The 19,995-nt window shown below is 47.2% G+C and overlaps 2 protein-coding genes across 6 annotated transcripts; both read right to left on the bottom strand.

Moving 5' to 3' along the window:
* Positions 1 to 29: 29 nt before the first annotated feature.
* On the bottom strand, positions 30 to 14,254 carry LOC109900467 (zinc finger protein 687a-like). 4 transcript variants are annotated; one of them, XR_004211892.1, is made up of 12 exons: positions 14,105 to 14,254; positions 11,148 to 13,275; positions 10,331 to 10,598; positions 8,275 to 8,516; positions 7,945 to 8,129; positions 6,601 to 6,777; positions 3,754 to 3,916; positions 3,346 to 3,603; positions 2,850 to 3,207; positions 2,647 to 2,759; positions 2,383 to 2,476; positions 30 to 2,275 (listed from the first exon to the last, which is right to left on the bottom strand). XR_004211892.1 is itself a non-coding variant. In XM_031837055.1 (11 exons), exons 2-11 carry the CDS (start codon positions 13,257 to 13,259, stop codon positions 1,607 to 1,609), a joined length of 4,281 nt encoding a protein of 1,426 aa, XP_031692915.1. In that variant the 5' UTR covers positions 13,260 to 13,275; positions 14,105 to 14,249; the 3' UTR covers positions 30 to 1,606. The 4 variants fall into 4 exon arrangements, 2 of the variants coding, with proteins under 2 accessions (XP_031692915.1, XP_031692921.1); XR_004211894.1 differs by having other exon boundaries at positions 10,343 to 10,598; positions 14,105 to 14,252; XM_031837055.1 differs by lacking the exon at positions 2,850 to 3,207 and having other exon boundaries at positions 14,105 to 14,249.
* Positions 14,255 to 14,633: 379 nt separating this feature from the next.
* Positions 14,634 to 18,576, bottom strand: LOC109905793 (26S proteasome non-ATPase regulatory subunit 4). 2 transcript variants are annotated; one of them, XM_020503402.2, is made up of 10 exons: positions 18,451 to 18,576; positions 16,879 to 17,019; positions 16,604 to 16,718; positions 16,434 to 16,520; positions 16,285 to 16,353; positions 15,978 to 16,193; positions 15,714 to 15,822; positions 15,383 to 15,514; positions 15,242 to 15,306; positions 14,634 to 15,122 (listed from the first exon to the last, which is right to left on the bottom strand). In XM_020503402.2, exons 1-10 carry the CDS (start codon positions 18,474 to 18,476, stop codon positions 14,946 to 14,948), a joined length of 1,137 nt encoding a protein of 378 aa, XP_020358991.2. In that variant the 5' UTR covers positions 18,477 to 18,576; the 3' UTR covers positions 14,634 to 14,945. The 2 variants fall into 2 exon arrangements, with proteins under 2 accessions (XP_020358991.2, XP_020359000.2); XM_020503411.2 differs by having other exon boundaries at positions 15,242 to 15,303.
* Positions 18,577 to 19,995: the final 1,419 nt, after the last annotated feature.

Genomic DNA, 19,995 nt, shown 5'->3' with positions numbered 1-19,995 from the left:
GACAGAAGCTCAAATAAGACTCAGAATATAATAATCACTTTCTCTGGGTATTTTATTAGAAATGCTCTACGCAAGAAAGAAAACATAGAATTGGGTTACAGGGGGAAAGAGGGCTGTGTGTTAACATTGTAATCTCTGAAGACTGAAGAAACTCTAGCTGGAGACACGCACACAATACCTTTATCAAAAGAGTAGAAGAGAACAGTTAACACCGCTGATTGGTGACTAACTTTAACTTAAAGATATCTTTGTGTTTTACTGTAGTTCAACACGCCTTACATGCTTTTCTTTAGCATACAATCACTGTCCTCAACCCCTCACACCTCTCATCCAACACCAGGAGTTTCACTATCACTCCTTCCATATCTCCCTCCCTCTCAGAGAGAAAAAGAGGATAGATGTCTAGTACTCATATTTACATGGTTATGGTTCAGTTGTGGTCAAGTACAACCACACTTTAGTAATGGAAGGGTCCAACCCAACCCCTCCAGGTTATAGAGGGTCATCTTGAGATGGGATGTTTCCTGATTCATCTGGAATTCCTGATGTTACAAGGCCGGATCAACAGGAATACTCTGCCTGACGTCTCTGTGGAGCCAATCTCATCCCTGATCATCCTATATGGCTAGACGGACGGGGATGAGAATGGAGAACATTCAACAGACAAAGCCAATCCAGAGCTTACAATGAAAAACAAATACCTGCACATACACAAACCCTTAAATCAAATACTATGAACAAAACTATAAGAAAATCAATGCAATAGTGAGAATGAGAACTGGGACAGGCTCTACACAGAGAAAGACCAGTGGTGGCTGTCACCAATCCACTGTGAGATTCTGTGCTTGGATGAACCATAGAAAACAGAAACATTCAAATCAATAAGCAAATCACACCCCCATGTTGACTAGTCTCTTCCAACACCAGTCACATTCCCTGTTGATGACAGACAACAGAAACCTAATAGAACTCAGCTGTAGACTGACTGGTGGTTAACGGTCTCCATTTTAAAAAGTACACTTCTGAATGGAAGTGTTATTTGGTAATATAACCTGTAATAATTCGTTTCATAAGTCATTTACAACCAAAGGAGGTTGGTGGCACCTTAATTGGGGAGGATGGGCTCGTGGTAATGGCTGGAGTGGAATCAGTGGAATGGTATTAACTACATCAAACACATGGTTTCCATGTGTTTGATGCCTTTCCATTTGTTCCGTTCCAGCCATTATTATGAGCCGTCCTCCCCTCAGCAGCCTCCAGATGTTAATACTACCTCAGTTTAGACGGGTACAGCACCTAAGGTACTGTGTCCAGAATCAGTCAGACAAACACACACACACACACACACACACACAGGTTATGGCTGCCATATGACAAATGTGACAGAAAATTAAATAAGCATTGAATGAAAACAACTGTTATCACAATGTGCTTGTGTGTTGGATAGGTGATGACAGGAACACACTGCTGAAGAACGGTTTACAGTGAAGAGCTTTCCTTCCCATACCTCCTCTCTCTTACTAAAATATCTGCAGTTTATAGTACTCTCACCCTCCTTCCCTCCAAAATATTATCTTTCTCTCCTCCTCCTTCCCCTCCCTCTCTCTTAGACAGGTTTGTCTGTCTTGCGTGCGGTGATGAAGGCCATGCCGTGAGTCCTGAAGTGTGTGTTCAGATCCGAAACCTTCTCAAAGCGTTTCCCACACACCTTACACCCCACCCTGCCCTCCCCGTCCTCCCCCAGCGGTGTGGGGGGGTGAGACGAGGAAGAGGGAGACCCCGGCAGGGAACCCCCTCTGGGACTCCCGTCACCGTGGTTACCGCCATTGCCGGGCGATGATGTCAGGGAGCGGTCGTTATGGCCGTGACGGCTGTGGTTGTCAGGGGGCGTGTCTCGAACCCTGTGGCTGATGAAGCGGTGGCGGGAGAGGGAGGGGGCGGATGCAAAGCAGGCTCCACACTGTAGACACTGCAGGCTGACTCCTCCCCCCAGGGCCTCGGAGCGGTGCTGGGGGATGTGGTCCAGGAAGACGGCGCGGTCCTCGGTGGTGAAGCCACACGGAGTACAGTGGAACCCAGACTCTGGCTGGTGAGGGGGGGCCAAGGAGGTGACGCGAGGTCTCTTAGCAGGGATGATGCCTTCGGTCAAATCGTCCTCTTCCTCCTCAGTCTTCAACCCTCCTCCTCCGTCTTCCTCAGCTGAAACAGTGAACGGAGGGTTGGAGCCTCCGTCCTGCTCCGAGGAACTGTCGGCCCCTTCTGCACCCCTCCCTCGCTGACAGACAGACAGAGAGAATTAGAGTTAATGACATTTAGCATTAATAACCGGTCTTCCTATATAAAGGCTGCAGTCGGTAGTTGTGAAAGAAAGTGGAACTGTACCTTTGTGTCCAGAGCTGACATGCTGTGTCTCAGCTGGACATGTCTCTCCAACACCAGTCTACTGCTGAACGTCCTCTTACCCTCACCACACAACCTACACACACAAACACACGTTAGGGTTTAGTGTAGGGGTTAAGGTGAGATACAGCTGTTGTAGGGTAGTATAGGGGTTAGCGTGTAGTGTGCATACTTAGTGGATGACTCATTTAGACTCTGACGTGGGGGTAGGGTATGTAGGGGTTAGGGTGTAGTGTGCATACTCACCGGCAGTGGAAGGCTCGTTTGATGCCCTTGTGTTTGACTCTGATGTGGCGTCTGAGGCTGGACGTGGAGGAGAAGGAGTTCTCACACAGACTACATGGGAACTTCTTCAGGATCTACACAAAACACAGGCACCTTACAGTGAACAGTCCCCTCAGCTCCCCTAGTTTAAAAACAGAAAGGCTACTAAAGACAATGATGCTTACTGAGAAAAACGGCTGAAAATCTGTTCTTCAAAGAAAAAAAAGAGGGCAAACTTTCCTGGATCCCTCCACTTCATGTGAGAGGTGACTGTGCTCCAGAACTTTAGATATACATGATATGACTTTATAACCTATATGATCGGGCCCAATCCCAACTTGAGAAACACCTGGGGAGCTCAAAGTTGAGCATAAATAAACTCTGATCGTATTTTGATGGAAGAACGTAAGTGACGTATTAAGCATAAAACTTTTCTCAAGTGAGGATTGGGCCTGTGGTGATTAGGTGATTCATTTAAGGGCCAGTTAGGGATTAATTTTGGGCAGGACTGGGCCCGTGGGCCGGCAGTAGAGTAGGCCTGACCTAGAGGGTCAGAAGATACAATGGATCACTGATCAGTTAGAACCGATTCAGAATCAATCTACTGTACTGCACATCAAACAGTATATCACTACTGCATGAAACATTTAACTGTCTTTATGTGCAGTCTGTGTTCCTGACCTTGCCATGCTGCTCGGCCATATGGGTAATGTAGTCCTCTCTGTCAGCGTAGCGGGCGTGGCAGGGAGCACAGCTCCACCCTGGGTTTGTCTTACTGCTCTCTCCATCCCTCTCTTCCTCCTCCTCTTCCTCCCTTCCCCACTCCTCTCCGTCAGAGCTCTCTGTCTTCACTGAGCTCCGCACCCGGGGGGGAGGGGCAGGGGAGGGCGCCATGGCAACGGGAACTTCCTGTTTGACCGCAGGGCCTCTGTGAGTAGTCTGAGCGAGGGAAGGGGAAGGAGGATAGAGAAAGGAACACCGCAGATAGGGAGATGGAGGAAAGTTAAGCTACATTTCATATCAACAGAACTGACCGACCCATACCCAGTCTGGAGAAGGATTGTGTGAGAGGGGAACCCATAGATGTACCTTGATGTGCTCCAGCATGGAACTTCTCTGCGCGTAGAGCTTGGGGCACTCAGGACACTTGAACACGTGCACCTTCTGCTTGACTAGGTGGGTGTCAAAGTGGACGTACAGCAGTGGCTTCTGGGTAAATACCGTGTCACACATCACACACTTGTAGATCATCCTGTAAGGAAAGAGTGAAGGGTATAAGTTTCAATGCCATACAACACTCCTTCCGTGGCCTCCAACTGCTCTTAAATGCTAGTAAAACTAAATGCATGCTCTTCAACCGATTGCTGCCCGCACCCGCCCACCTAGCATCACTACTCTGGACGGTTCTGACTTAGAATACAGTGGTGAGAACAAGTATTTGATAACCTGCAAAATCGACAGTGTTTCCTACTTACAACGCATGTAGAGGTCTGTACATTTTTAATCATAGGTACACTTCAACTGTGAGAGACGGAATCTAAAACAAAAATCCAGAAAATCACATTGTATGATTTTAAAGTCATTAATTTGCATTTTATTGCATGACATAAGTATTTGATACATCAGAAAAGCAGAACCTAATATTTGGTACAGAAACCTTTGTTTGCAATTACAGAGATCATACGTTTCCTGTAGTTCTTGACCAGGTTTGCACACACTGCAGATTTTGGCCCACTCCTCCATACAGACCTTCTCCAGATCCTTCAGGTTTCGGGGCTGTCGCTGGGCAATACGGACTTCCAGCTCCCTCCAAAGATTTTCTATTGGGGTCAGGTCTGGAGACTGGCTAGGTCACTCCAGGACCTTGAGATGCTTCTTATGGAGCCACTCCTTAGTTGCCCTGGCTGTGCGTTTCGGGTCGTTGTCATGCTGGAAGACCCAGCCACAACCCATTTTCAATGCTCTTACTGAGAGAAGGAGGGTGTTGGCCAAGATCTCGCGATACATGGCCCCATCCATCCTCCCCTCAATACGGTGCAGTCGTCCTGTCCCCTTTGCAGAAAAGCATCCCCCAAAGAATGATGTTTCCACCTCCATGCTTCACGGTTGGGATGGTGTTCTTGGGGTTGTACTCATCCTTCTTCTTCCTCCAAACACGAGTGGAGTTTAGACCAAAAAGCTCTATTTTTGTCTCATCAGACCACATGACCTTCTCCCATTCCTCCTCTGGATCATCCAGATGGTCATTGGTAAACTTCAGACGGGCCTGGACATGCGCTGGCTTGAGCAGGGGGATCTTGCGTGCGCTGCAGGATTTTAATCCATGACGGCGTAGTGTGTTACTAATGGTTTTCTTTGAGACTGTGGTCCCAGCTCTCTTCAGGTCATTGACCAGTTCCTGCCGTGTAGTTCTGGGCTGATCCCTAACCTTCCTCATGATCATTAATGCCCCGTGAGGTGAGAACTTGCATGGAGCCCCAGACCGAGGGTGATTGACCGTCATTGCTTCTTCCATTTTCTAATAATTGCGCCAACAGTTGTTGCCTTCTCACCAAGCGGTTTGCCTATTGTCCTGTATCCCATCCCAGCCTTGTGCAGGTCTACAATTTTATCCCTGATGTCCTTACACAGCTCTCTGGTCTTGGCCATTGTGGAGAGGTTGAAGTCTGTTTGATTGAGTGTGTGGACAGGTTTTTTTTATACAGGTAACGAGTTCAAACAGGTAATGAGTGGAGAACAGGAGGGATCCTAAAAGAAAAACTAACAGGCCTGTGAGAGCCAGAAGTCTTACTGGTTGGTAGGTGATCAAATACTTATGTCATGCAATAAAATGCTAATTCATTACATAAAAATCAAACAAAGTGATTTTCTGTTTTAGATTCCGTCTCGCACAGTTGAAGTGTACATATGATAAAAATTACAGACCTCTACATGCTTTGTAAGTAGGAAAACCTGCAAAATCGGCAGTGTATCAAATACTTGTTCTCCCCACTGTATGTGGACAACTACAAATACCTAGGTGTCTGGCTAGACTGTCAACTCTCCTTCCCAAACATACTCTCGTAAAACTGACGATCCTTGACTTCGGCGATGTCGTTTACAAAATAGCCTCCAACACACTACTCAGCAAACTGGATGCAGTCTATCACAGTGCCATCCGTTTTGTCACCAAAGCCTGATATACCACCCACCACTGCGACCTGTATGCTCTCGTCAGCTGGCCCTCGCTACATATTAGTCGCCATACTCACTGGCTCCAGGTCATCTATAAGTCTTTGCTGGGTAAAGCTCCGCCTTATCTCAGCTCACTGATCACCATAACAACACCCACCCGTAGCACGCGCTCCAGCAGGTATATTTCACTGGTCACCCCCAAAGCCAACACCTCCGTTGACTGCCTTTCCTTCCAGTTCTCTGCTGCCAATGGCTGGAACGAATTGCAAAATTTGCTGAAGTTGGAGACATATCTCCCTCACTAACTTGAAGCATCAGCTATCTGAGCAGCATACCAATTGCTGCAGCTATACACAGCCCACCTGTAAATAGCCCATCCAACAACATACCTCGTCCCCATATTGTTTTTATTTACTTTTTTTGCACACCAGTAATTCTACTTGCACATCATCATCTGCACATCTAACACTCCAGTGTTAATTTTCTAAATTGTAATTACTTCGCTACAATGGCCTATTTATTGCCTTACCTACTTACATCATTTGCACACACTGTATATAGACTTTTTTCTATTGTGTTATTGACTCTGTTTATTCCATGTGTAACTCTGTGTTGTTGTTTGTGTCACACTGCTTTGCTTTATCTTGGCCAGGTCGCAGTTGTAAATGAGAACTTGTTCTCAACTGGCCTACCTGGTTAAATAAAGGTGAAATTTAAAAATGTACAAATCGGAGAACACAACCAGTGTGTGTGTGTACATACTTGGCCTGTCCTCCAGTGAGTGTGGGGTGCTGGGTGTTGATGTGGCTCTGGGCGCTGGGGGAGGACTTGAAGGCCATCGGGCAGCTGGGACACTTATGGAACACCTCACAGTGGGCCGTCTGGATATGGGACTTGACCGAGTTTAACCCTCCAAACACCACCTGACAACTAGAACACCTGCAGACAGAGAAATAAATATAATTGTTGATGTTGTCCCTAAACACGGATTCAGTGTCAGATATTTCTCCATCCTCCGAATGGTTAAAGCATGGGTTGGTGGTAGGGCTGTTGCGGTGACCATATACAGACACACTGACAGTCACGAGTCATGACCATAGTAAAATTCCACGTCATTTTGAGTCATGGTAATCTCCTCTTATGCACTCTGGACATTCTTAGTGTTTGAGACTTCCTGCAGCTGTATGAATATGAAAGAAAGAGTTGGCTGATATTTTGTCTTGCTCCCTAAAATGTTTTTATTTTATCATTTTCATTTTATCTTTATAGCATAAGAGTACTCAAGTCGCTAACTACTATCAGGTCCTAATGGCCTGGTACTCAGGGATCTAGTCCCTCCATCAGGTCCTAATGGCCTGGTACTCAGGGATCTACTGTCCCTCCATTAGGTCCTAATGGCCTGGTACCCAGGGCTCTACTGTCCCTCCATCAGGTCCTAATGGCCTGGTACCCAGGGCTCTATTGTCCCTCCATCAGGTCCTAATGGCCTGGTACCCAGGGCTCTATTGTCCCTCCATCAGGTCCTAATGGCCTGGTACCCAGGGCTCTATTGTCCCTCCATCAGGTCCTATTGGCCTGGTACCCAGGGCTCTATTGTCCCTCCATCAGGTCCTAATGGCCTGGTACCCAGGGCTCTACTGTCCCTCCATCAGGTCCTAATGGCCTTGTACTCAGGGCTCTACTGTCCCTCCATCAGGTCCTAATGGCCTGGTACCCAGGCCTCTATCTATCATATAAAATAAAAGGCATATATTGTCAGCTAAATGCCAAATTAACAAGCCTACAGCATGGAGCATAGCCAGATAGAATAGGCCTACAGTAGCCCAACTCAAATTTTATTCTTCTGAAATACATTTTCTTCATATCAAAATGTTTTAGACCTGACTAAAATAAATAATCAATTTATTGTGGTGTACATTACATAGATTTATTATACTTTTTTATATATTGACGTTCCAATGGTGCACATGTTTAAGTTAATTAACAGTCAATTTCCTTGAGACTCTATTTGGTTGTAAGGTGATCTGATCCTAGATCAGTGTCTACGGGAGTAACTATGTTTGAGTGAAGGGAGTGAAGGGAGGGAGTGAAGGGTTGAAAGGTCACCTGTATCCAATGCGTCGTGTGAAATGGAGACAGGCCTCCTCCAAATGTGATTGAAAGGCTGGCTGCTTGGCCACACCCCCACACTCTGGGCAGACGTGGGGGGGGCGGGGGTTGTGGATGCGAGCGTGAGCAGAGGCACTGCAGCCGTTAGGAAGGAGCATGGGAGGAGAACACTCCGTACAGGACTGGAGGGAGAGAGACAGATGGGGAAAGGAGGGTGCACAGGTCAGTAAGGCAGGTATTCCTAAAGCCATGAAACAAGCTATTACATACAGCGTCTAGACTGAAAAAGTTCTGTGTATTTTTGAACACACACACTGCTCTACTCACAGTGTTAACGGCTGGTTTGACCTCTTGGAAGTGGGCAGCCACCTCAGCCTTGCTGCAGAACTGCACCTTACACTCAGGACACTTGTTATTGGTGTACAGCACCGGCTCTGTCGCCTTCTTACTGATGATTGGCTGCTGCAGCTGGGGGGCGGGGCTCAGAGTTGCCGGGGTCACTGCTGAAGTCACAGCTGGAGCAGAGGACGCTGGGACAGAGGAGGTGGAGAGGGAGGGAGAGAGCATGCCTGAAGGAGGCATAGAGAGAGACGGGGAGATAGATAGGGGAATATAGGGGAAGGGGAGTGAAAGGTAGAGGGGAAAAAAAGAGTGAGAGGTAAAGAGAGAGGTGGGGTAGATAGGTACTGATAAACAGCGCTGCACTAGTATTCATAAAGCGTTTCAGAGTAGGAGCACTGATCTACGATCAGGTCCCCCCGTTTATATAATATTCATTATGATCTCAAAGTCAAATCTGATCCTAGCACTGCTACTCTGAGATGCTTTACAGTGCATTCGGAAAGTATTCAGACCCCTTGTCTTTTCCCACATTTTGTTACGTTACAGCCTTATTCTAAAATTGATTACATTATTTTTTTCTCCTCATCAATCTACACACAATACCCCATAATGATGAGGTGAAAAAAGGGTTTTTAGAAATAATTGCAAATGTATAATAAAAAAAAAACAGAATTACCTTATTTACATAACTATTCAGACCCTTTGCTATCAGACTCCAAATTGAACTCAGGTGCATCCTGTTTCCAATGATCATCCTTGAGATCTTTCTACAACTTGATTGGAGTCCACCTGTGGTATATTAAATTGATTGGACATGATTTGGAAAGGCACACACCTGTCTATATAAGGTCCCACAGTTGACAGTGCATGTCAGAGCAAAAGCCATGAGATCGAAGGAATTGTCCGTAAAGCTCAGAGAGAGGATTGTGTTGAGGCACAGATCTGGGGAAGGGTACCAAAAAATTAACAGTGGCCATCATTCTTAAATGGAAGAAGTTTGGAACCACCAAGCCACCCAGCCAAACTGAGCAATCGGGGGAGAAGGGTCTTGGTTAGGGAAGTGATGGAGAACCAGATGGTCACTCTGACAGAGCTCCAGAGTTCCTTTGTGGAGATGGGAGAACCTTCCAGAAGGACAACCATCTCTGAGGCAATCCACCAATCAGGCCTTTATTGTAGAGTGGCCAGACGGAAGTAAGAGGCACTCCTCAGTAAAAGGCACATGACAGCCCACTTGGAGTTTGCCAAAAGGCACCTAAAGGACTTTCAGACCATGAATGCCAAGCGTCATGTCTGACTGAAACCTGGCACCATCCCTATGGTGAAGCACGGTGGTGGCAGCCTCATGCTGTGGGGATGTTTTCCAGCGGCAGGGACTGGGAGCTTAGTCAGGATCGAGGGAAAGATGAACAGAGAAAAGTACATTGATCTCCTTGTCGAAGACCTGCTCCAGGGCGCTCAGGACCTCAGACTGGGGTGAAGGTTCACCTTCCAACAGGACAACAACCCTAAGCACCCAGCCATGACAATGCAGGAGTGGCTTCGGGACAAGTCTCTGAATGTCCTTAAGTGGCCCTGCCAGAACCTGGACTTGAAGCCAATTGAACAGCTCTGGAGAGACCTGAAAATAGCTGTGCAGCGACACTCCCCACCCAACCTGACAGAGCTTGAGAGGATCTGCAGAGAAGAATGGGAGAAGCTCCCCAAATACAGGTGTGCCAAGCTTGTAGTGTCATACCCAAGACTCAAGGCTGTAATCGCTGCCAAAGGTGCTTCGGCAAAGTAAAGGGTCTGAATAGTTATGTAAATGTGATATTTCATTATTTTCTTTTTTATACATTTGCAAACATTTCTAAAAACCTGATTTTACTTTGTCATTATGGGGTAGTGTGTGTAGATTGAGGGGGAAAAACTATTTAATTCATTTTAGAATAAGGCTGTAAACAAAACAAAAAAAGTAGAATAAGTCAAGGGGTCTGAATACTTTCCGAATGTACTGTATGTATACAGTCCTAGGTGAGAAATGAAGGTAATAGCACACAGTCTCTCTCACCGATGGGAGTGGTGTCCTGTTGGCCTATCATCTGCTCTACACTGACAGGTCTCATGACCAGGTGGGAACACTGCATGACCAGTCCCTTCTCCTTGTGTTCCCTGGCGTGGAGCAGCAGGCTGCACTTGTTGAAGAATGCCAGCCGCTTGGCACAGTGGTTACAAGTCACCTCAATCCTCAGGGACCGCCGGTCATAGTGGCGGGCCAGGCTGCGCTCCAGGGCAAACGCATCGCCACACTCCAGACAGCGGTAGCCCTGCGACACAAAGGAAGAACAACATGAATACAATACCCATGTCGATGACATGTCTCTAGATACAATGCATATTCATTGGTCTTGTATGTATTGGCTGGCGCAATCAAATCCCTTTGGGGATTAATATGTGCCCTTGAGTGAGGTACTTAACCCTAATTTGCTCCAGGGGTGCCGTAGTATTATGGCGGACCCTGTAAAACAACACATTTCACTGCACCTATCTGGTGTGTGACCATAAGAAATACACAACATCAACAAGAGCGATTTATTGGTCTACTGAAGACAAGGTCTAACAGAAATTGGACGTCTGCTTTTACCCCAACCACTACTAGTGCAATATTGAATCCATGCCGATATAGACCCATTAACCTTAACTCTGGACCTCAAAGCCAGTTCCACTGTGTTTTTTCATTGTTCCCATCTAATCAGGGACCGATTTAGACCTGGGACACTAGGTGGGTGCAATTCATTATCAGGTAGAACAGAAAAGCAGCAGGCTTCGGACCTCGTGGTGTAAGAATACCCCTAATATAGACCTGGGTCTGTTACCTGTGCAGGCAGAGGCAGGTCCCACTCCGGTGGTAGTGGTGTACAGAGGTCTGGTCTGTAGCTGGGCAGCAGGTTCTTGCTGTTGAGGATCTTGTTGAAGGCCTCCACCAGACTGGACTGGCTCCTGGAGATAATGGCTCCTGTACTGTTCACTATGGAGGCTGGTCTACTGCCCCCCTGAGGGGTGAGGAGGGGGGAGGGGGACACAGACACACCCCCATTCAGGGTCTTCTGGCCCAGGCTGCGCACGCCAGCCCCCCCTGGACTGAATCTGGGGGAGGAGGAAGAGGCGGAAGAGACAGAGGGGAGGGCTGCTGACTTGGTGATGCTGACAGCCGTAGCCGACACTTTGGGCTTGTTGCTGTCGGCGGCCATCTTGTTTTGGGCCTTGCTGGCGGCCATCAACATGGCAGTACTTGCATCCTGGAGTGTAGACACAGGCAGGAGGCTGCCACCCTTTGACTTCTGCTGCGGAGGCTGCTGAGATGCCACCTTCTTGGGCCGGCTGAGGACCTTACGACCCCCCGGGGAGGGTTTGGAGCCATCTGCGCCTTTTGAGGAGGTCCCCCCTGCTCCTTTGGATGCTACTCGCGTCACTGTCCTGGTGATGCTGCCTGTCGGGGTCTTGACTGTTTTGATTCGGACTTTGAGTGGGCGAACGGGGGCTGTTGGTGTTGTCGTAGAATTGGCCGGAGCCGTCTCGGTGTCTCCTGTTTGTCTTCCATCCACAACCTCCATCTTCTCACTGTTGTCTGATCTGCACTCCAGGCTAGGCTCACTCGCCATGGGCTCCTCTCCCTCTCTAGCCCCCTGTTGAGTTGGTGCTGAGGTTGGTGCCGGGCTGGAGCTCCTCTTGGACAAAGTGGACATAGCAGAACCTGTCTGGTCAGGCGGGGGGCTCTCTGGTGAATCCCTCTCCTCGATCACATGTTCCGGGTTTCTTTCCTCCATCACTGGGCTAGAGATGGGTCTGGGGTTACTGAGGGCGGCAGCCAGCCAGGACTGACGGGCCTGGGCAGGAGGAGGGGAGGGAGACCTGGGGGTGGAGGGTACTTCATCTGGAGGGGGCGGTTTAGAGCTGGAGGATGTCTGAGAGATGGAGGGAGGGGGTTTGGAGGAGAGAGGAGGAGGGCAAGAGAGGAGAGGAGGGGAGGGGGGAGTTGGGGAGCTGAACAGCTCTGAAGAGGACACTTGGCGGTGTCTGCGTGGAAATTTGGGAGGGGAGCACATGGGAGAATCTGGGCTCTCTTGAATCACTAGCGGGCTTCCCAAATCCGGTTCAGAGTCGTCCTCATCCGAGTCCATGATGCGCCTCACCCCCACTCTCAGGCTTCCGTTGGAGGGAGGGGGGGAGGAAAGAGGCCCGGGAGGGCACAGAGTGTCCTCACTCAGGATGGAGGGAGAAGAGAGGTGTGGGTTGATAGAGAGTGAGGACAACGATGATGATGAGGAGAATGTGGAGGTTATAGGACCAGCAGAGGTATGAGAGGAGAGAGGTTTCCGTCTGTTGAGAATATTAACTGTATGTTTGGTTGTGCAGGCCGACCCCCCTGCGCCTCCAATGCTGCCCCCTCCTTCACTCGCAGTGGGAGGGGAGCAGGTTGACCAGAGTTCCCCGTTGGCCTGACCCAATGCCTGGCCCAGCCCCTGGCCTCTCACACTGGGCTCCAGCGTGACTGTGGACCCCTCAAACCCATTCTGGAGAAGAGGTTCTGAGGAGACCAGACCAGGCATCCTAGGAGCCAGTTGTGAATTCAGCAGGCCCCCCTTGACTCCCGTCCCAGTCTCCACCTCAGGGTCTGTCCCACTGCCCCCAGGGCTGTCCCCATCCTCTTCATCTGACCCCTCAGTCTCTTCATAGGAGTCAGGCCTCACCCTGTTCTTAACAATCACACTGACCACTGGAGGCTCACTTTGGGAGTTGGGAGGGGAGTCAGTGGGGCTGGAAGGTCTTGGTGAGGGACCCCTGGCCCCCGACACGCTTCCCCCGACCTTCCCTGACCCCTCCCCACCCTCTTCCGGTGCAGACTGGATGGCCTCTTTGGCATCGATGTCTGGAATGTCGAAGGCTGCCAACAAGTCGTCGAAATCTGGGGTTTTCATGTCCCCCATTCCCGGATTACAAAACCTGCAGAACGGACACACACGAGTGAGAAATAAACATGGTTGTCCCCAACACAACCAAAGCCTGAGGCAGGACCGAATACTATGAATCTTGATAATTCATGACAAACGTAATGTGACTTCCTGTTTTGAACGTGCATCATCATAATGTTGAATTGCAATGTTGAATAGCCTATATTTCAGGTAGCTATGTAAGTTAATTACTAGAACCCAATAAACCTCAAACCTGGCAAACTTGTTGAATGAGTTAGCAGTTAGAAGCAACCACTTTATTTGGAAGTTAGAAACTTATTTGAAAGTTTAAGTTCCCCTACTGCCCTCGTGTGAACTGGCTACTGAGCTAAAATTAGCAAGTTAGTACAGCAAAGGCAGATAGCAATATCGATAGCTAGGCCTAGTTTTCAGACAGCGTTTTCCCCCCTTGTTGCACATGCTTCATGTAGTGTAGCTGTACTAGCTAACTAGCTATTCACGCTGAGTTTGCGAGAACACAAAATGTGGATATTTTATCGTTATCAGGCAGAATGTGCATTTAGCTATGTAGCTAGTTACGACACTGAGTTGTCAACCACCTCGGCACACATACACTAACTAGTTACGTTCCCTTCTAGCATTGCTCCGACCAGCTAGCGTAGCTAACATTACTTAGCTAGCTAGAATTTTCTACGTCGTCAACGCAAGGAAGCCTTTTAACACCTGCTTTTCAGGTATTTAAACCTTACAATTGGAAATTATTTAAAGGCATTCATTTGAATAAGTTGTTTATACGGGTATATGTGACAAGCAGAAATGTATATCTAGTTTTAAATGTGAAGGAAATGTGGTTTGTTTACCTGGCTCTTCGGTTCCCGACTTTCCTTTTTGACGCATGAGTTGTTCGTCACCAGAAACGACGGGGGAGATAGGTCCTGCCAGGTTCATAACGTGTCAACTTTGGAAGCTGATGTGTATGCAATTTGCCAGCTGTTACCCCACACTCCTGACGTACGTGCATACGTGTTATATTGTAATGCCTTGTTCTTGCGAGTGTTGGCTATCATTTCCTGAACATGGCAGTGGTACAATCAAATAACCTTTATGGCACAATGTCCTCCAAAGCCAAGGGCATGCTTTTGTTGCATTTGTGGGGTTGCAGGGACAACATTTAGACAATGTATCTTATGTGTTTCACAAAGCATGGCTTTTCAGAAAGACCTAGTTACACAGGAATAGTTTGCAATAAAATCAATGTTTATCTGACATTTTTATACTAAAAGTCAAGTCAATATTCCACCACATCTGTTGTGTAGTCATCAATCCCCTCTTTGGAAGGAGTATGTGTGCAGCATGTCAACATTGGCACAAAACTCCACAACAACCAGCTGAGGTGTTCTCTTGAATTATGTAAATGTATTTATTATTATCAGCACATAAATGTACACTTACTGAATGTGCTTGGGTTGATATAAGGTCCCACTTTAGTACAAACTTTTTAATATTTTTTTTAAAGGCAACATGCATCATTAACCTTGACACAACAAAGATAAAGAAAGCCCTGTTCAACTGTTTGAGTATGGCGATACAAAAAAAAACTAGAGGTCATTTGAGGTTACAGTTTGCACAACTATTATATTAAAAGGAGCCATTGTCAACAGGTCAATGCCAGGGTATCTATTATGTTTACTGTGTAAATGTTCATTTCTTCTTCTCATCGTCTTTGTCTTTCTTGCTGTCAGGTTTGGATCCTGTCTGTGAGGCCAGCGAGCCCATGGCATTCCGGATGGCCTCGTTGTTGGGGTCGACACCCGGTAGGTTCTCCAGGACGCTCTGGAGGAACTCTGGGTCCTGCATCACATCATAGTCCTCCTCATCCTGCAGAGAGAGATTAACATACGCTAGAAAAACAAGAGCATTTGAGCATGTGTAACAAGCGGGATATGTCCGCTACACATGTACACTTTCATCTCAGTGGTGTGAGAGAGTTGCCGTACCTTAGCACCCTCTGAGTCTACAGGGGCTCCTGTGTCCATGTCCATTGACTCTGCACCAAACTCTGCTGGGTAGGATAGGACAGATGTTACAGACTGACTGTGCCATGTTATAACTGGTTATAACAGGTGTATGTCACTGACCTCCACCCTGCATGGACATCTGTAGAGCGTAGGCAATCTGCTCGTCCTCCGTCATGCGGCTGAAGTCGGGCATAGCGGGCGTGGCCGTGTCAGCCTGGGGGACTGACATCTTCAGCAGAGCTTCGTCTGACTCTAGAACAGGAGGTGGTTAACAGTTTATCCTCCGTATGCAGTGCCTCCCTCCAGGGAAGATCCAAGTACAGAGAGGGGAGAGAGATAATGGTGTATGGGCATTGGTTGGTTGCCAGCTATAGATGAGTGATTAGTTTGTAGGTGGAGGGTTATTGTTATGTGTACATGGTATAGATGGAGAGTTGTGCATTTGTCTTACCGTCAGCGGTAGGCGAGGGAACCCCGGCCTCAGCAGCAGACACCACTGCTGCCCTGCGAGTCTCATCCTCCTGCCTTTGTCTCTGCTCCTCCATAGACACCCTCAGAGCCTGGAGAAGGCACAGAGTGCAGAAAAAGTTCAAAGGGGGAAGATTGTAGCATACGATAATAATCATCTAAAAAAGAGGCAATGAGAGAGAGAACTAGAAAGTGTAAAAACTAGAGTGAAAGGGGATGATCAACCCATCTAGTCCTCCCCTCTCACCAGTGCCAGCTCTGGGTCTGCACTGGGGTCCACTCCAAACTCAAAGTCACTGGACCCCAGGCCCAGCATGGCTCCTCCCTCCCCAGCAAGGATAGGAGAGGACAGTAGGGCATCAGCCAGACTGGGGCCTGGAGGCACTGTCACAAGGTGGGACCCTGCTCCTTCCTTCCCATTCAGAGTGTTGATGAAGGCCGTCAGCTTTTCTGTGTTCACCTCCTGGAGACCAAAATGAGGTTATATAAGGGAGACAATTATGGCTATAAAGAAATAATGAGACCAGATAAATATTAGGTAAGAAATTTGGTACCTCCTCTCCAAAGTTAATGATGTCCACACTGACTTTCTCTTTCTTTAGACGCTTTGCCATTTTCACCAGCTAGAGAGAATGTGACAGGAAATGATGTCAGAGGGGACATGCATGCGGTTATCAACACACTGCATTGATAGAACACTCACATCCTTCTCGTTGTCCTCCACTGGGCTGCCCACAAAGGCAATTATACGCATCTTGTGGTTCTTCCCCTGTCTGTGCTTCAGAGCCAACTGGGAGAGGAGAGGACACAGGGTTCAGTGTCATTACGAACAATATGATGAAGTTGTATTGTATTATTGTGTAGTATACATACATGAGCCACTCTGATGCCTGTGCAGAAGCTGATGTTTCCACGGGGCTGGACAGCGTGCAGCTTAGACAGTATCCTCCCCGCGTCTGCAGTCAATGTGGTCAGCACCTCACAGTTACTGCGCAGAGAACAATAGTTACTACACATTTCTTACACTCAATCACAAAAAAAAAATCACAAGTATCCAGGCATCCTGTAATATCTAAATGATGAATGTTTAAAATGTTTGTTGCGACCAAAGGGAAGGATAAAGACATCTCACACACACAGCTCCTTACTTGGCCATGGTGATGAGGCCCACATTGTTCTCAGGGTTGCTGCGCGTCTTGGAGTGGCACACAATGTTGACAGCATCTTGCTGGGCCTGAAGTCTGGTGGGGAGGAAGTCTCCATTCCTCATATACTCACTGTTGTCCACACTGAGGCACACAGACAACACAGTACATACATCCATTACACAGTGTAGCATGTAGGCCAGGGAGGGGCAACTCTAGTCCTCAGGGGCCAGAGTTGTGTCACACTTTCCCCCCCCATCCCTATCAAACACAGCTGATTTAAACTAATTGCATTCTAAACTGAAGATCATAATTACTTGATTATTGGAGTCAAGTGTGTTAGCTGGAGAAAAAGTGTGACACCAACTAGGCTTCCGGGGACTGGAGTTGCCCATCCCCGATAAAGGCCCACTAGAGCTGGGTTTCCCAAACTCGGTCCTGGGGCCCCTCCTTGGGTGCACATTTAGTTTTTTGCCCTAACACTACACAGCTGATTCAAACCACCAAAACTTGATGAGTTCATCATTTGAATCAGCTGTGTAGTGCTAGGGCAAAAAACAAAACGTGCACCAGGCCTGAGTTTGGGAAACCCTGTATTAGAGCACAGTGACAAGTATTATATCTATATTTAGAACAGTGTTGCATAAATGAGTTAATGCTGCCATTTGTACGTTTTTGGGCTCACCGACCAAATTCACATAGAAATGTGAGTTATGTAATCCTCATTGAAAGCAAGTATTTTACGTTTGGTTTTGTACACCAGCTTCAAAACAACTGAAAATACAATATTTGTGGTTATTGAAAATATATTTCGCAGTGGTTTAGATGGTACAATGATGCTCTACACTATACTTGCTTGCTTTTTTTGTCACAAATAAATGATAACTATTAGAATTTTAGCAACCAGGAAATGGCGGAGACATTTCTGCAACGTGCATCTAAGTGTCACCTTTAACTGGCAACAGTAACATTCTGCCAACCGTTTTCCCCAACCAGGACTCTCCATTTTACCCCCTTCTCCCATACTACTGCTAATCCCTAGACAGACTGATGGTAAGGGACATATTGAAGTGCATAGCTAGCGAATGATGTCGATGTTGACATAGGAAGCTTTTATCCAGAACAACTTAGAGTAGGCAGAAACAAAGACTGAGGTAATCGTTTACCGAACCTTATGTTTAAACCACTGCCTTGTTCACCAAATAACAAAGAATACTAGCTAGCTAACGATACATTTCAGGATGTAATGCTTGCTACATTGGCGAAATCCATCACGACCTTACTTGAAACAACTTCTCGGAGAACATCTTGCTAACTAAGCTGCTCTAAATTCTCTGAAATATTGTATTGCAATCACAACCGTTTGCATGTCATAGCGAAGCTAGCATTAGCAAGCCAAAAATGACTCAGGAAAATGGCTAGGATTGCTGGCCGGACGTGTTTACATAACTCATGTTAGCGGCAATTTCATAATAAATAAAAAAAGACGCACGTTCACATTAAACTAAACAAACTCTTCCTCTTACTTAGTTTAAAGAATAATACATATGACAATGTATTTGTTATTTCCCTTACCAGACCATAGTACTTTCGAGCCCCATCTTGGAATCTTCTTGTTGCTATCTACGTCACCAGAACTGATGGTCGATGGGAAAAGCAGTTCAGCCCCAATATACCTGCGCATATATTTGTTGACAATGACTTACACGTACACCACAGGAGGTTGGTGGCACCTTAATTGGGGAGGACGGGCTGATGGTAATAGCTGGAGCATAATTAGTGGAATGGTATCAAATACACCAAACCATGTAGTAATTCAGTAATTAGTGTAAATAACTCATTGTGGAACCAATACCAATACAAAAAAGACCAAAAAATACAATCAATTGTGTGTGTATGAAAGTGTGTAGATATGTGAATGCACTCCTTAGCGCCCCCACCCCTCTCCCCCTGCACAGTTGTGAGCTATAATTTTAATGAAGTTATCTATTTTTATTTTATTATTTTTTAAAGCAAACACCACAAACTCGCCCGTTCTGATAAAAACCTTAGGGCATCTATCCTCAGGGGATGCCTTGCTTGACCACACCCTCCTTCCTTGCTCCTGGCCTGCCCTGCCTCTTCCACCAATCCATTTCAAGGACAGCTTTTTTCCATCTACATAACATTGCAAAAATCAGAAACTTTCTGTCCAAAAATGATGCAGAAAAATTAATCCATGCTTTTGTCACTTCTAGGTTAGACTACTGCAATGCTCTACTTTCCGGCTACCCGGATAAAGCACTAAATAAACTTCAGTTGGTGCTAAATACGGCTGCTAGAATCCTGACTAGAACCAAAAGATTTGATCATATTACTCCAGTGCTAGCCTCTCTACACTGGCTTCCTGTCAAAGCAAGGGCTGATTTCAAGGTTTTACTGCTAACCTACAAAGCATTACATGGGCTTCTCCTACCTATATCTCTGATTTGGTCCTGCCGTACATACCTACACGTACGCTACGGTCACAAAACGCAGGCCTAATTGTCCCTAGAATTTCTAAGCAAACAGCTGGAGGCAGGGCTTTCTCCTATAGAGCTCCATTTTTATGGAACGGTCTGCCTACCCATGTCAGAGACGCAAACTCGGTCTCAACCTTTAAGTCTTTACTGAAGACTCATCTCTTCAGTGGGTCATATGATTGAGTGTAGTCTGGCCCAGGAGTGGGAAGGTGAACGGAAAGGCTCTGGAGCAACGAACCGCCCTTGCTGTCTCTGCCTGGCCGGTTCCCCTCTTTCCACTGGGATTCTCTGCCTCTAACCCTATTACAGGGGCTGAGTTACTGGCTTACTGGGGCTCTCTCATGCCGTCCCTGGAAGGGGTGCGTCTCCTGAGTGGGTTGATTCACTGATGTGGTCATCCTGTCTGGGTTGGCGCCCCCCCTTGGGTTGTGCCATGGCGGAGATCTTTGTGGGCTATACTCGGCCCTGTCTCAGGATGGTAAGTTGGTGGTTGAAGATATCCCTCTAGTGGTGTGGGGGCTGTGCTTTGGCAAAGTGGGTGGGGTTATATCCTTCCTGTTTGGCCCTGTCCGGGGGTGTCCTCGGATGGGTCCACAGTGTCTCCTGACCCCTCCTGTCT

Source organism: Oncorhynchus kisutch, linkage group LG2 (assembly GCF_002021735.2).
Source record: "Oncorhynchus kisutch isolate 150728-3 linkage group LG2, Okis_V2, whole genome shotgun sequence".
NCBI classification, from domain to species: domain Eukaryota; kingdom Metazoa; phylum Chordata; class Actinopteri; order Salmoniformes; family Salmonidae; genus Oncorhynchus; species Oncorhynchus kisutch.
This window is presented reverse-complemented; position numbering and strand designations above follow the sequence as displayed.